Raw genomic sequence first — 15,984 nt, 5'->3', positions numbered from 1 at the left:
GTTATCTAATTATTTGGTATACAACTGCCATTTTATTTTTTGTTTTCTATGTATTTCATGCCTTTTTTATTTCTTTAGTCCCCCTTCAGTATTTAATTTGCATTGAGTATTTTCTAATGAAGCATTTAAATTTCTTTAATGATTTTTTTCCACCATATTATTAAAGATTCTTTTTAAACTGGTTACTCTAGAGTCTACCATGTAATCCTGACTTATCAGAATCAGCTTTAGATTTATGCTAGCTTAATTCAAGTAATATATAAAAATGTTATTCTTAATATAGCTCTATTCCTTCCCTTTTCTTGTAGTATTATAGTTATTATATATTACATCGATTAAAGTTACACACCAAACAATGCATTGTTATAGTTATTACTTTACCATCTGAAGTCATTTCCTTAGCGCATTACAGCTTTGTTCTCACCCATTTCCCTTGTGCTGATATTGGCAAGTATATTACGCATATATTACATCCTGATGGTATAGGCCCAACAGTATATTACATACATATTATTTTATATAATTGCATTTTAACTCAGTTAAAAGAAGAAAGGAGGAAAATATATAATAATAAAAGACAGTATAAATGTATAAATACTGTTGCTCTTTGGTTTTTTTTAATGGGGATTTGAATTATTATCTGGGGTCACTTGCTTCTTTAAGCCTAAAGAACTTCCTTTAGTATTTCTTGTAAAGTGGGTCTTTAAACAACAAATTCTCTGCTTTTGTTTATCTGGTAAAGTCCTTATTTCAACTTTATTTTTGAAATGTCCTTTTCACTTATATCCACCTGTGTTGGATACAGGATTCTTAGTTGACAAGTTTTTCCTTTGAGCACTTGCAATGTTATCCCTCAGGCTCTGGCCTCCACAGTTTCTTCTGAGAAGTTAGCCGTTAATCTTACTGGGGTTCCCTTGTAAGTGCCAAGTCATTTTTCCCTTGCTGCTTTCAAGATTTTCTCCTTGTCTGACTTTCAGCATTTTCAGTATGATGTGTCTGCTTGTGAATCTCTTTGTGTTTATCCTCCTTGGAATTCATTGAGCTTCTTGGATATACAGGTTACTGTTTCTGATTAATCTAGGAAGCTTCAGTCATTTTTTTAAAAAAACATTTTCTCTCTCTCCTCTCCTTCTAGTAGTCCCATTACACATACATTGGTACACTGAATGATCCTCACTTCTCTGAGGCTCTGTATATTTTTCTTAATTCTTCATTCTTTTTCTCTCTCGTCTTTAGCTTGCATAATCTCTTAACAGTCTATCTTTAAGTACACTAATTCTTTCTTCTGCCAGTTGGAATCCACCTTGAACCCCTCTAGTGAACTTTTTATATCAGTTATTGTATTTTCCAACTCCAGAATTTTAATTTGCTTCTTTTTTATAAGTCCTATTTATTGATATTCTCCAGTTGATGCAAAAATATCATTATACCTTCCTTTACTTCTTTAATCATGCTCTTGAGGAGGGCATAGCTCAAGTGGTAGAGCGCATGCTTGGCATGCATGAGGACCTGGATTCAATCCCCAGTACCTCCATTGATAAACCAAATAAGTAAATAAATAAACCAAATTACCTCCCCTCTGCAAAAAAGAAGAGATTAATTTAAAAACGATGTAATCATGCTCTCCTTAAGTTCTGTGAACATATTTATAGCAACTCTAGGGACTGGTCCCCATCCTGCCTTCCAAGGCTTATTTGTTATTGTTATTTGCTTGTTTAGTGGCTGGATTGTTTTAGTGAAATCTATTTCCCTCACATAGGGTTAAGGCCTATTATGTTCCTCAGGGAGTCTTTGGGTTTGCCCACAGCCACCCTGGATGACAATAGTCTCAGTGGGACTCTTCCTCTCTTTCCCTGATCACACCCAACTGTTAAACTCTACCTATTATTTTCTACAATGCCCTGGGGTATAACTTGCTCTACAAAGTAATCCACTCAAAAGTGGCTCTTTTGAGGGGAACAGTTTCTGAGATCAATGTTTGGTACTTGTTCTGACCCCAGGAGGGCTCTTCCCAGCTGTCTTGTTCCCAGACTCTCTCCCTGCAGTCTAAACTGTATCTTCATTAAATCCACAAACCTCCACACAACTGCCTTTCACCAAAACCTCCACCTTCCTTGAGAGTACCCTTAGGCATAAAGTTCTTCACATTCTTGCAAATGAAGTCACTGCTTTTGCGAAGAGATTAGGAGCTAAGGGTTTTAAAGCCTGCTTCTCCCTCCAGGCAAAATCTCTGAACCCTGGGTAGAAGTGGGGGAGGGGGAGACACACTAGCCTAAGGTCTTCTCAGTTTGTTTCTTCTAGCTAGAAACACGATCTCACAAACTGAGGGTGGAGATAAAGCAATTGGGACCCCAGTACTCTTGGTGAGCCATGCCCAGAGTACAGCTCCTATTCCATAAGCCGAAGTTGGGTGGAAGAAGGAAGCCCCATCTTTCAGTTTCACTCACCCAGGATTTAGCCTCAACAGCAAGTAGCCTTGGGCAGGAAAAGCCCTCAAGTCATGCTCCTCCCGGGAAGCAGTCTGACTGGGAGCTTGGGGGAGAGGAAGCCCTGTGTACTTGGTTACAGCTGTCCAGAGCAGAACCTCCACCTTGCAGAGCTGAGAGCAGGTAGGGTGGTATTGGTCTTGGTTCAAATACTACAAACTCTCGCCTTTCTTACCAATTTTTATAGTTGGTTTTTTTTTTTTTGGTACATGTTTCTTGATGTTTGTTTGCCCATAGGACTATTTCCAGAGGGTTTAAATTGTTTTGTTTTGTTTTTTAAATAAGTTTTACCAGTTTACAGGGGACCAGATTAGTGGAGTTCCTCACCCTGTCATGCCGGAAGTTGATACTGTCTAAGGCTGTTTTTGTGCTTCAGCGTAGAGCTGAAAGTCCAGTAGCTGCAACTGAGACCCTAAGGCCTGCAAAGCTGAAAATATTTACTATGTGGCCCTTTACAGAGAAAGTTTGGCAACTCCTGACTTAGGTAACACTGCGAATGCTACTGGTCCACAGGCCACACTTTAAGTAGAAAAGACTTAAATTACTTGGGAGGCAGTATTGTATTGTCCAAGATCTGGAATCAAAACCCTTCTTCCATAGGGGGTGGGCACAGCTCAGTGGTAGAGCACATGCTTAGCATGCAGGAGGTGCTGGGTTCAATCCCCAGTACCTCCACTTAGGAAGAAACAAACATACCTTCACCACTTACTAGATATATAGTTTGGGGTACCTCCCTCCCTCCTTGAGCTGTTCTGAGAATTACATGTATGAATGTCTGACACTAAGGAATTATTCAATAAATGATAACTGTTATCATCATGATAAAAACTGTATAGAAAGTTTGAGACACCATCTCTCCTCAAAGAACTTTTCCCAGAAAATATAAGCTGTAAAAAAGGGGGACAAGTACCACAGCCTTTCCAACAAACCGAGATGCAAACTTTTAATACCTGGGATACATAATATTACCTAATAAAGTTAAAACTCTACAGAGCTGGAGTTTAAGCTTGACACTGAAAACTAGAATTCGCTACCACAGATGCTTTCGGTCTCTTGCAGTAACAATGAATGAAAACCTTCAGGAAGAGCTTCCAAACCCAAAAGCCCTGTTTAAAAAAGCAGAGACGGTCCTTAACATGAGGATCTGGGCCTAGATGGCCCCTTCTGGTTCTGGCCGTCTCTATCTTGGCCGACACATGATATAAACAGAATCCCGAAGCTTCCACCTCGACTGTCACCGCGGCAAGGGCGCCGAGTGGGTGCGGGACCCGCACCAGGGGTCGATCCCGCCGGGCTCCCCTTCGCCGCAGCCCGTCGGGGCCGCCGGCCGGTTACCTCGCAATTGAACTCCATCTCCGCGTCCATGGTGACAATCCGCACGGTGAACGTCTTAGGCTGCTTCCTTTTGAGCGAGCTGAAGCTCATTCGGGAAGCGATGGCCCCGGCCATGTCGCGGCGCGGGGCTCAGGCCCGGGACCCTCGCGCCCCGAGGCCTGCGTTCTGGACCTTTTAGCCTCCCTGGAGAAGCCGCACAGGCCTCAGGGCCACCATGGTGGCCGGCCGGCCGGCCCTGGAGCTGTCTGAGCGGCGCGGGCCCCCAGCGGCCAGCATGGGCCGCGAGGACCCTGCCCTGGGAACGGAAAGGGTAGTTGGGGGGCGCGCCCTGACGGCCGCGGGAAGCGATTGCGATCGGGGCCCGACGGGGCGGGCACGGCCCGGCTCTCCGGGACTCGGGCCGGGCACGCCGGGGACACCCGGGGACGGGGCCCCTAGACGGCGGCGGCCCAGACCCCGCTTGCCTCTCAGCTGCCGACGGAGGTCTCGGGGCTGCGCTGCAGCCGGGCGCGCACGTGCGCGCGTGGCTGTCACCGTCCTCGCTCCGCGCGCCCACGGGAAGCGTGCCCTCCCCGCAGCCCCCGGCCTGCTCCCCGCCCCGCCCTCAGGCCCCTCGATCACTACACACGGCGCAACCGAACCCGGCAGCTGCCGCCCAGACCCCGCAATTGGCTGAGAACTCCGAGGGAGACGGGACTTTCCCCAATCTGTCCCACCTTCTTCAGAATCACTTCACCAATTGGAAGTTTAGATCTAATTGGAGGCGCGGGACTTGGCTCGGCGTTGAGTGGCTGAGCTGGCAGTCACTCTGAATGCTTTTGTTTGTAGGGGTACGCCTACCCTAGCAAGACTGGTTGACATGGCGGAGCCCGGCGCGCCTTTCCCGGGAAAACACGTAGAGAGGCTGGTCCCGGTACAACGAAGGACTACCCTTCGGACCAAGTCCGCACCGAGTGTGTCGCCCTTGGGGATTGTGTTTCGGACACCTGACGGATAATTCTGTTCAACACTTAATTACTTACGTGTACTTTGTGTCTCAAACTTTCCAACCACTTGTGGCGGCCGCTTAGGTAAGCGGCATTCTCCCCCAAGTACTTCTGCTTCTCTTTAGGAGAAATTCTAATTATTACCAAGGGGATGGGAGTAATATTTGTACTTACCTCATGGGGTTGTTGAGGAATTTAAGCGAGTTAATACTTGTAAAACTTTAGAACGGTGGCTGGCAGATACTAGGTTGAAATTGCTCTTTTTGTGGATTGAAAAAACTGGAAAATGAAAGCATTTTTCATTTTGTATTTTATGTGTGATTTCTAATTTCGGGTCATAAGAGTGTATTTATTTTTTTAGTGTCATCGAGGGTTATAATGGGTGTCTGTGAGGTGGAGGAGTATAATTTTGTGTATTTTTTTTTAAATAACTTAATTATTGAGCATATAAGAACAAGTTGAACAAGAAATTTTCCACAAGTGTTGACTATCATTAGCATCAGCCCCACTCTACAGATGCAGAAACAGAAGTTCAGCCGGAGGGAGCAACTTGCTGGACATCACACACCTAGTTAGAGGCAAAGCTGGAACTCGACCCAGGTCTGTCCCACCCAAAGAAAGGCTGCTGCTATTACCCCGACTCTGCTCTGCTTCCCTGGTGGTGGTTTCTAAATTGCTCCGCCCTCTTACAGCCCAAGTCCCTGAACTACAGTTCTGGAGCGCTCAGCAGACACTGTTGCTATAACTGTACTAATCGCATAAATTAGCTCTTCCCCGTGGGCCCCTGCGGAGCTGGAGAAACACCAGCCAGGCCCCAAGAATCATTTGATGGCACACTCAGCGAGGCTGCCAGGCCGCCGTGGGGGAACTTTTACGTCCTGCCTTTTGCTGGCAGATTCTCCTCACCAAAATGATGGTATAGGGCACTGTGGGCTTAGCGTGGGAGTGTCTTTGTTTCTGTTGCTTCAGTTCTTCCCTGCAGGTGGGAAAACCAGGCTAGATTCTCCTATGGGCTCCCCACAGGGACAACAAATCAAGGCTTTAACCCAGGGCCCGGACCGCTGATAGAAAGTGACTCTGGGAACCCACTGAGTCGCAAAAGGAGGTAGTTCAGACAGCAGGCACTAAAAATGACACTGATGGCCAGTAATAGCTCCTTTTTATGGAAGGCTTACAGTAGGTGTTTGGCACTAGGCTAACTGGCCAAACATGCTGAATTTAGCTTTCCTAGGGGGACATCCAGGTAGATGTATGGATCTGGATCTCAGAAGGGAGGCCTGGGCCAGGCATCAAAATAGATGCAATGGAACATTATGCTGGCATTAAAAGTGCCATTCACAAAGGATGAATAGAGGAGTTGATAGTATGTACCAGATACGGGTTTGAGAAGGAAAAATTTAGGTAGATCTCATTAAGAAAGACCCGGCACACAGACACCAGTTAATAAATATTTGTTGCATGAATAAATGAAGGACTTGAGGAAATACTTAGAGTCTCAACTATGAGAACAGTGTTGGTAACTACCATATAATAAGTGCTGACCATCTAAGGTACTCTGCAAAGTGTTTTGCAAGCTTTACTTCTTTTCATCTTTATCAAAACCCTATTTGGTCGATATATATCCATATACATGGGGAAACTGGATAAGGCTGAAATTAGGTAATGTACCCTACATCATAATTGGCAAAGTTGCAGTTTGTGTCCAGGACTGTTTTAGTCCAGATCTTGCCTGACTTATATTTCATTCCTTCATTCTTCCAGAAGATCAGTGGTTCTCAAAGTAAGCTCCCTTCCCTCCAGGAGGGCATTTGGCAGTGTCTACAGATTTTTTTTTTTTTGCTTGTCACAACCAGGGGGTGCCCTTGTCTCCTTGATGGGTGAAGGTCAAGGATGCTGTTAAACATCAGTACCTCTGTTTAAAAAATTAAAATAAATACATACATAAATAAACATAATTACCCCCCCCCCCAATTTTTTTTAAGACTGTAAAATATTGAAATTTTCTTTCAAGCAAAGTGTAAAAAATATACTGAGCCTGTAAATTGCTCTGTGACTAGACTTCATTGTCATCTTAATATATTCTTTGCATGTGCATATATATATATATATATATACACACAGACGTGTATATATATGTGTGTGTGATTGTGTGACCTATGCAATACAAACTATGGGAATGGGCAGCTTTGGAGCATATATCCCATAATTCTTTTTTCAGGAATAGTTGCAGCATTTACACGGCAGCATTTCTTCTCAGGCTTGTGTTGGGTGCTGTTGCTTGCTGTGTATGAAGAGAGTTGTATCAGACCAGTTAAGTGTGTTGTGAAGAAGGGGGTGGAGCACAGCATTCATGGGCGTTTTACTCTCAGTCCCTGTAACTCAGCTGTTGAGTACCTAAAACACACGTTGTGGATCATGTAACTAATGTTGTTTCTTTTTTGGAGTTTGCTGTTCGGAAGCTCAGAGCCAAGTATGAATTCGGCCTCTAGAAATTGTCCCAGGCTTTGCCTTATCTTTGGCTTGATCTTATTTTTCCTTCTCTTTAAAAAAGAAGTTTTTTTTTTTTTAATGAGAATACTGGGGATTGAACCCAGGACCTCATGCCTGCTAAACATGTGCTCTACCACTGAGCTATACCTTCCACCTTACTTTTCCTACTTTTATTCCTCACTTCACAGTAACTTTTTCCCCACTCACTATTTGTTGCACTAGCTGTGTTTCTTTTTACACAGTTCTGGACCCTTTACTTAAAAGTTTTTGTTTGTTTTTTTTTTCTTAGATCATTTTATATAACAAAGTGATTTTTTACACACACAATATTTTAATTTTTTATTTTAGCTAGCATTAGACTTAAAGGTTGCAAAAGATAATAGTCTCTGTATGTCCCTCACTCAGCTTCCCCTAATGTTAGCATCTTACTTAATCTTTGTAGAATTATCAGTTAAGAAAGTAACATTGAATCTAACATTGTAAGCTGAATATATATACTTCAATAAAAATATATTTTTAAAAAAGATTAACATTGATACACTACTGTTAACTAAAGATCTTATTCAAATTTCACCAGTTTTTCCATGAATGTCCTTTCTCTGTTCCAAGATCCTATCCAGGACCGCACATGACATTTCATTATTTCTCTTTAGTCTCCTGCAGTCTGTCCTGGTTTCTCAGTCTCCCCTTGTGTTTTATGGCCTTGACACTTAGAAAGAAGTATGGCCAAGTATCTGCCGAATGTCTCTCAATTCAAATTTGTCTTCTGTTTCCTCATGATTGGACTGATGCTCTAGATGTGTTTTTGTAAGCTGCACCACATTGTTTTTGAAATAGAGTGAAGATGGAAATCAACAAACAGAGGTTCTGGCCTGTCTGCAGCCTGAGGCTCGGGGAGGTGACTTGACTCATTAAACATCATCTGACCCAGGCGACCTGGGACCTAAGACTTCTGAGGCCATGGCCAGGATTCTCCAAGGCGCAACTTAAACACAGCCTGGATGAAAGAACTGCAGGTAACAGCTGCTACCTGAATAACAGTGAGGTAGAACCCACACGGCTTTAGGAATCACTGGTACCTGCCCTCTTCCCTTCAGGCCGGGGACTGAAGGTCTTTGAACTTGCCCCAGACTGTCACTTGCAGTGTTGGAGGCAGGCAGAGCTGAGTAGGAATTTCGACTTTTCTGTGACTTTGGGCATAACTTAGCATCTTCCCTGAGCCTCAGTTACCTCTTTTGTAAAAGTGGGCATAATAATACATGATATGACAGGTGGAAGAGCCCCTCTTAAAAAGGAATGAATATTTATTGAGCACCTTCTATGTCTAAGGTGCTGTGTAACCTTGAAAAGGTTTTTACCATCTCTGGACCTCCATATCATCATCACTTAAAATGAGGAGACACAGATGGCATATAGCTCAGTGGTAGAGCATATGCTTAGCATGCATGAGGTCCTGGGTTCAATTCCCAGTACCTCCATATAAATAAATAAATAAACAAACAAACCAAATTACACCCCCCCCCAAAATGGAAAGACTAAGAAATGGGATTGCAAATAGCAAAGCCTAAGAGCACACAGGAATGGAGCTTTAACTAAGTGCTCATTTTCATACACTTGCATTCTCATTTAATTCTCATGATTAGGTAGGTTGGTTTTCTTTGTGCATGTGTGTGTGTGTGTGATTCAGTGCCGGGAGCCATTCCATCAATGTCGATGCCCCTTGACAAAGTCGGGGCAAAGTGGCCATGCGGATTGCAAAGCAGTCGTCACTCTGGAAAATACTGGCATTTCCTTCTGTTGTTTATAGTGCCTATAATTGGATTGGGGATATTTTGGGGATACATGGGCTTTTAAAAAAAATTGTACAGGATGACTCCCCATCTGGGGAAATAATAGGGGCTATGATGATGACTGTGCAGGACAATTCAAGCAATGGAAATTTCAATGAATTAATCACAAATACCCCTTCGGAGGATAGTACCACGTATACCCCCTTAAAGGCCAGTCCCAGAACTCAAGTCAGTTCCACAACCACTAAGATCTATAAAGAAAGCAGAGATAAGATGTGTCTTATGGCAATCTTGCCCCAGTAGGATCCAGAGAGATATTCAGTTAGCCTTCCGGCCCAAGCCAAAGTTGCCTTCTCATCATAATATTATTCCTTTACCTCGTTTAACATATTTAGCAGGAAAATGGATTAGGCGCCCAGTGAAGTTCGGGAATAGATGGTGGTATTCTCCATTAGGTTGTAGATTTATGCAATTGCTACCCACCACTACTACTATGCCCACAACAACAATACTGCCTTACACAGGAGTCATAGACAATGATGGATGGACATGGGTAACTGTTAAAGGGCGGAAAGTTCTCAGAAATTCATTAAGTACTTGGAAACAGATCGGAAGATCTAGGCCCCCATGGTATGTTATGCCTCAAGCCCTGAAAGACAATGTGTGCCGCTAGCTCTGTAAGAAACATAAGATAGATATCTTTAGGATAGACTGCTCTCCTTGTAGGTAGTAGAAACAATAATCAGCCCACTGTTTGGGTTCCAGGCGCCAATTGGCTGGGACCTTTATGACCTTTTCTTCTTGTGCTTATTTTTATGAAATAGTCTTCAGTTAGGATTTATAATCAGATAAATTAAAAGGTAATGATTAACTAAGTAAAAGGCTAAGAGGAAAATTTAAGAAATCATAAAGGTGATGACGTTCAGCCAAGTCGAAAAAGGCCCATGACCACATCCGGGTATGGAAAAAGGTCAACAATGTAAACAATGAAGGTGTAAGAGTCAACTTGGCCACAATGTATAATCACCTGTCTAAAACTGATTGTATATATACCGCAATAAAAAAAAAAAAGGCCATGTAGAGCCGCCTACAGACTGACAGAACTTGGCTGGTTCTCTTATTTCCCCGCTGACGCCGTTTCTCCCTGGGGTTTCCCTGGACCTTCTGGAGCAGGACTCCAGCAATTCAGTAGGTTATAATGCCCATTTAACAGTTAAGAAAACTGAGGTACCCAAAGCTAAGTGACTGGCCAGCAACCACACAGCCTAATAGAGACAGAACCTGGATCCTAACCCAGGTCTCTAGCTCTGGGCCCTGGTCTTCCAAGGACAGCATGTTGCGACTTCTAAGGGGACTTGTCTACTGCAGGCCCTGAAAAATGACTGTTTTCTGGCCTAAAATTCATGCTTATGCCTAATTGGCAATTTTCTGCAGTTTCTGTGCTCCTTACCACGGTAGATACTTTTGAGTCTCAAGCTGACATCCTGGATTAGTTTCCAAGGCTGCAGTAACAAAATTACACAAACTGGGTGGCTCAGAACAGCAGAAATATATTGTCTCACAGCTTGGGAGGCTGGAGGTCCGAGATCAAGGTGTCAGCAGGGCCCTGCTGCCTCTGTGACCCGTAGGGGAGGACCTTTCCATGCCTTGTGCAGCTTCTGGAATCCCCAGGTGTTCCTTGGCTTGCAGCTGCATCCCTCTAACCCTCCCCTGGCGTTCTCCCTGCATCTTTTCACATCCTCTTCCCTCTGTGCTTGTCTGTCTGTGTCCGAGTTTCCTCTTTTCATAAGCACACCAATCCCACCCTAACGACCTCATTTTAACTTGATCACCTCTGTAAAGACCCTATTTCCAAATAAGGTCACATTCTCAGGTGCCGGGCTTAGGACCTCAGTATCTTTTTTAGGGGACACGTGGGGAAAACATTCCTGTGTTTCGCCTTTACTCTCACACTCACAGTACTTCGGACATGTAACGTGTGGTTTTCTACACCAAGCAATTCGCTGGGACACCAGCTGCATGTCCTATAGTAGTTCAAGTCTGACACCTACTAGAGTTAGTGCAGACCCTACAGGTTAAGGGCTCAGTCCCACAGGACTGCCCCAACCCTCGCCATGGGCTTCAGACCCCAATTGGAAGTCCAGGTTGTAATCTGAACCTCTAGACTGGTTATTAACCAGGGGTCCTATGACCTCCTTGGGTTTGATAATTTGCTAGAATGGCTCACAGAACTCAAGGCAACACTTAAGTTAAACAGTTTTTAATTTACTAAAGGATACAAAGGAACAGCCAGATGCAGAGATACAGAGGATGAGGTCTGGGATGGTCCAGGGAGCAGGAGTGTCTGCTCCTACAGCATTGGGATACACCGCTTTCCAAGCATGTGGATGTGTTCACCAGCCTGGAAGCTCTCTGAACCCCATACTTTTGGGGTTTTTATGGAGGCCTCTTCATGTAGACATCACCCACCATAAACTCAATCTCCAGCCTCTCTCCCCTTCCAGGAGGATGGGGAATGGGGCTAAAAGAGCCAAACTCCTAAGGATGGCTTAATCTTTCTGGTAACCAGCCCCCATCCAGAAGCCCATCAAGCATGCCTCATTAGAGCAAAAGATGTCCCCATCACCCAGGAAATTCCAAGGGATTTAGGAGCTCTGTGTCAGGAACCAGGGGCAAAGACCAAATATTTGAACAAAAAGGGGTCCTGGTGCTTTTATCACTTAGGAAATTCCAAGAGTTTTAGGAGCTCTGTGACAGGAACTGGGGGCAGAGACTAAATAAATATTTTTTATTATTTCACAGGACACAGTTCAACCCATAACATCCCCCTCCCAGGAGTGGGCTCCAGGGACCATATTTATGCCAGAGTAGCTGGGGAGGTCCAGGGAAGTCACATTTTTCAGGAAGGATGCCTTCTGTAAACTTCACATGATTCAAAACTTTGTGTTCCGTGATCAATTTTTGCCCATAGGAATGAATGTGAAGTCGGCAATGAAATGCACTCACACAGCCCATAAATCTGTAACCATCTTACCATATTTTTGCTTTTGAGGTTGCTTTTTATCTTTGCAGTGTTATCTCTATCCGGGGGCATTCCCTTAAATTTACAGCACCATTGTCACAGACGTGTTTGTCTTTTTTGTGGTGTTTTATCATGTCCAATATCCATCCCAAAGTATTGATTTGGGGGTGTGGTTTTCAGTATCTCTATTTTGTGAGATTTTAGTATCTCTATTTTGTAAGTAGATGTTATAGCTTTTCTTTCTTTCTTTCTTTCTTTCTTTCTTTCTTTTCTTTCTTTTCTTTCTTTCTTTCTTTCTTTTCTTTCTTCCTTCCTTCCTTCCTTCCTTCCTTCCTTCCTTCCTTCCTTCCTTTCTTTCTTTCTTTCTTTCTTTCTTTCTTTCTTTCTTTCTTTCTTTCTTTCTTTCTTTCTTTCTTTCTTTCTTTCTTTCTTTCTTTCTTTCTTTCTTTTTTCTCTTAACCGAGGCACTGGAGATTGAACCCAGGACTTCATGCATGTCAAGCACATGCTCTCCCACTGAACTATACCTCCCACCCCTCAGCTTTTTTAAGTGATTTATAATAACAGTGACTCAACAAAAAGCAGTTGCTAGAATCCAAAGCACACTAACAACAGTGATTTGCTTGATGATGCAAAATGTGGTCATTTCCCAGCTGTAGTGGTGCCTCCTTGTGGCAGCAGCATAAACACAACTTAAAATTCATTCCATCCCAATGGCTTTGAAATTGTTCAATATTTAGTGAGTTAAAGGGCAGGGGGATTAGCTCAGTGGTAGAGCACATGCTTAACACGCATGAGGTCCTGATTTCAATCCCCAGTACCTCCATTTAAAAGAAATTCAATAAATACACCTAATTACCTCCCCACCCTCCCCCACAAAATATTTAACGAGTTAATATCTTTGTTGTTTTCTTTTTAATTAAGATGTTTTCTTCAAACAAAACCAAAACAAAACAAGTTTTCTTTTTCTGGCATTTGTATGATTTCCAATTTCTACATGGAGTGGCACTTTGTAATGTTTGTATGTGGCATTGTGTCAAAGTCACATAACTCCTATCTGTATATGATGCGTACTACAGGAAGGCTGGGGCTTGGCAGTGTGGTTCACGCCCCAGCTGAGACCTAAAGCTTTCTTGTCCCTGTCGCTCCTGTTTGGGGTCTCACAGGACCTGGAGGATGTAATTCTCCGAGAGCAGTTGGGCCCGAGCATGAAAGCCCATCAATAAGGAGCGGGTGACACTTCCACAGCTGGGTAATTTGTCTCTTTGCCCTTCTGCAGCCCATCCGGTGATGATCTATTTGTCCCAGGGAATAGATGATGGCAGGTTTGTCCATATTTCACACTTATGAACCTGCCTGCTCCTCTTCGCCTGGCTCTACCCATCTGTCTTTGTCCCCGGCCTCTCATTTCATTTCACAGATTGGGCAGTAGGTTTTAGCAATGAGTTCTGAAGGTGGATTCCATGAGGGAAGCTTTGGGAAAGGAGGAAGGAAGGAGAAGAAGTGGGTCAGCTCCCTGCAGAGAGGGGAGGAGAAAGAGATGTCAGGTTCAGGAGAAAGAGATGTCACAGACTCAGTGGTGGGTGGGTAAGAAGGGACCTCAGAGAGGAGGGGCAGGGAGAGATCCTAGGACAGAAGACAGTGATGCTGGGGAGGCCTGCTCACAGAAGATGGCTGAGTCCAATCCCAATAATTAAGTTGGGTCTAGCGCAAAACCTAGTCATGGTAGCCAGCCTCCAAGGCGCTCGCATGTTGGTGTTCACACCCTTGAAATGCTCCCTCCCACACTGAGCAGGGCTGACTTGTGGAAACAATGGGCTATGCAGAAATGACAGAGTGTGACTTCCAAGGCTAATTCATAAAAGTCCTTGAAGGTTGCACCATACACTCTCTCGTATCACTTGCTCTGGGGGAGGCCACCTGCCGTGTGATGTAGACACAGACACGCAGAGCAGAGCCTGAGAAGCTCACATGGCAAGGAACTGAGGCCCCCAGCCAACAGCCAGCGCTGACTTGCCAGGTATGTGAGTGACCCACATTGGAAGCAGATCCTACAGGCTCTGTCAGGCCGTCAGGTGACCACAGTCCAAGCCACCATCTTGACTGCAGTGCTGTTGGAGACCCTGAGCCAGAACCAACCCCGCCAACCACTTGGTCCTGAATTCCTGACCCATTTGGAACCATATGAGCCAATAAATGTTTATTGTTTCAAGCTGCTAAATTTGGGGGTAATTTATTCCATAGTAATTGGAAGCAGTCTAATGATGTAACTCCTTATTTGTGGAATTGTTGCCCAATATCCATTTGGTTTGCTGCCTAGACTACATGGTCCATGGGGCAGGATTCAAACCAGGTGCTCAGTTAACTGGCATTGCATGTCCCTGAGTGCCACCGACAGCCTCCTGCCTTACTACTTCAAGCAGGGCAAATGGGGTTAGTTAAGCAAGGAACTGGAATGGAGTGGGTGTGTGTCCTGGAGAGAGGGAAAGGGCGACGATTAGGATGACCAACCATCCCAGTCAGGGGACCTTCAGTGCCCAAACTGGGAAAGTCTGGAGTAAACGGGAATGAGCTGGTCACCTTAGCTGGGGTGGGGGGTCTTGAAGCTGCATTCCCAGTGAGTCACCGCACTGATTCTCATAGCCGGGGGGGGGGGGGGGGGACATTCATCTCCCATCTCTCCCAGTCAGGGGTGAGAGCATGCTCCTGGAGTCACCTAGTGATGGAAAAGCCTCTTGGAAATGCCTAGACCCACAAAAGGAGGCTGCAGCTCAGCCCTTCCTCATTTTCTAAAAGTGGCCAGAAACACCAAAGATTTGGGGAGGACTCCCACCCTAGACCAGGAGGGCCAGCCCTTCCCCGTCCAGGGGTCCTGGCTTCCTGTGGCTTGATTGCCAAACACCCTCTACCATGCCACCGATTAGTTGCTCTGCAGCCTCTGTTCAAGTAATTCAGTGACAGGTCACCAAGGCGGCCCCCTCCATTGTTAGACAAGTATTCCTTGTACTGAAAGAGAAGATTCGTCCACGTCATCTCCACCCTCTGATGATATTTGATAATTCGAACCCATTTCTCCTCGGGGGCCCTTTCACATACTATGTACACATTGCTTCCTCTGCCTGAGGCTCTCCTTGCCTTGCTCCCTTCTGGCAAACTCTCCCTGCTCAGCCTTTAAAGCTTAGGTACAAAGTCAGGCCGCCTGTGAGGCCGGGTGGAGATGGTCACACCCACCTCCACGCCTGCCACACTTTGTTCCTCCACCGCATGACACCAGTGACATCTTACTTGCTACACATCCATCTACCTGTCTGGGCTTTTCCTGAGTGGCTGCATCCAGGAACCCTCCAATCATGCTGACCCCAGAATGAGGAGCCCACTCCCTTTTAGTCCCTCTGATGAACCCAAGGGGCAGCTGGGCTCGGCTGTGTCTCTAACCCCTCTTGGGACTCTTCTTTGCTAACACAGGGAGCAGGCCTCAGGCTCAGAGCCTTCTGCCTTGGCCACAAGGCACCAGCCATACTGTTACCCTCATTGCATTTATTTTGATGGTTCTGCCTGGGTATGATAGATGATTTGGGTTTTTCATTTATCATGATGATACACAGTTTCCTTTTTAAATAAATCATGCAAAGAATACATGTTCATTGTAGCAACTTTAGAAAACACAAGAAAAAAAATCGTAGTTCATGCCTCACTTCCTTATAGAGGTTATCATTGACCCTCAAAGTCTATATAGGACCTTGCTTTTTCTCTTCCCTTCTCCCCGCCTTAAGTCCTCATAGCTCCCCATACTTCTTTATAGCCTGTATTGTAATTGGCAAGAATATTTTTGTATATATTTTTCACTCCTCCAGTTAATATTTCATATGTCAGGC

At 44.6% G+C, this 15,984-nt stretch overlaps 1 protein-coding gene across 5 annotated transcripts in view; it reads right to left on the bottom strand.

Annotated features, from left to right (window-relative positions):
* The window catches only part of NF2 (NF2, moesin-ezrin-radixin like (MERLIN) tumor suppressor), a 78,090-nt gene extending 73,666 nt beyond the window's left edge, over positions 1–4,424 (bottom strand). For 4 of the 5 annotated variants that reach the window (XR_012503683.1, XR_012503684.1, XM_074356442.1 and 1 more), the window contains exon 1: positions 3,822–4,422. Coding sequence is in view for 3 of the 5 variants with exons in the window: in XM_074356442.1 (XP_074212543.1) it covers positions 3,822–3,935 (114 nt within the window). In the remaining 2 variants the exon portion in view is untranslated. Of the gene's footprint in view, positions 1–3,821 lie in introns of all 5 variants that reach the window. The other variant, XM_074356443.1, reaches the window with a different exon arrangement.
* Between the last annotated feature and the right edge of the window lie 11,560 nt (positions 4,425–15,984).

The sequence above is a fragment of the Camelus bactrianus genome, chromosome 32 (assembly GCF_048773025.1).
Source record: "Camelus bactrianus isolate YW-2024 breed Bactrian camel chromosome 32, ASM4877302v1, whole genome shotgun sequence".
NCBI lineage: Eukaryota > Metazoa > Chordata > Mammalia > Artiodactyla > Camelidae > Camelus > Camelus bactrianus.
This window is presented reverse-complemented; position numbering and strand designations above follow the sequence as displayed.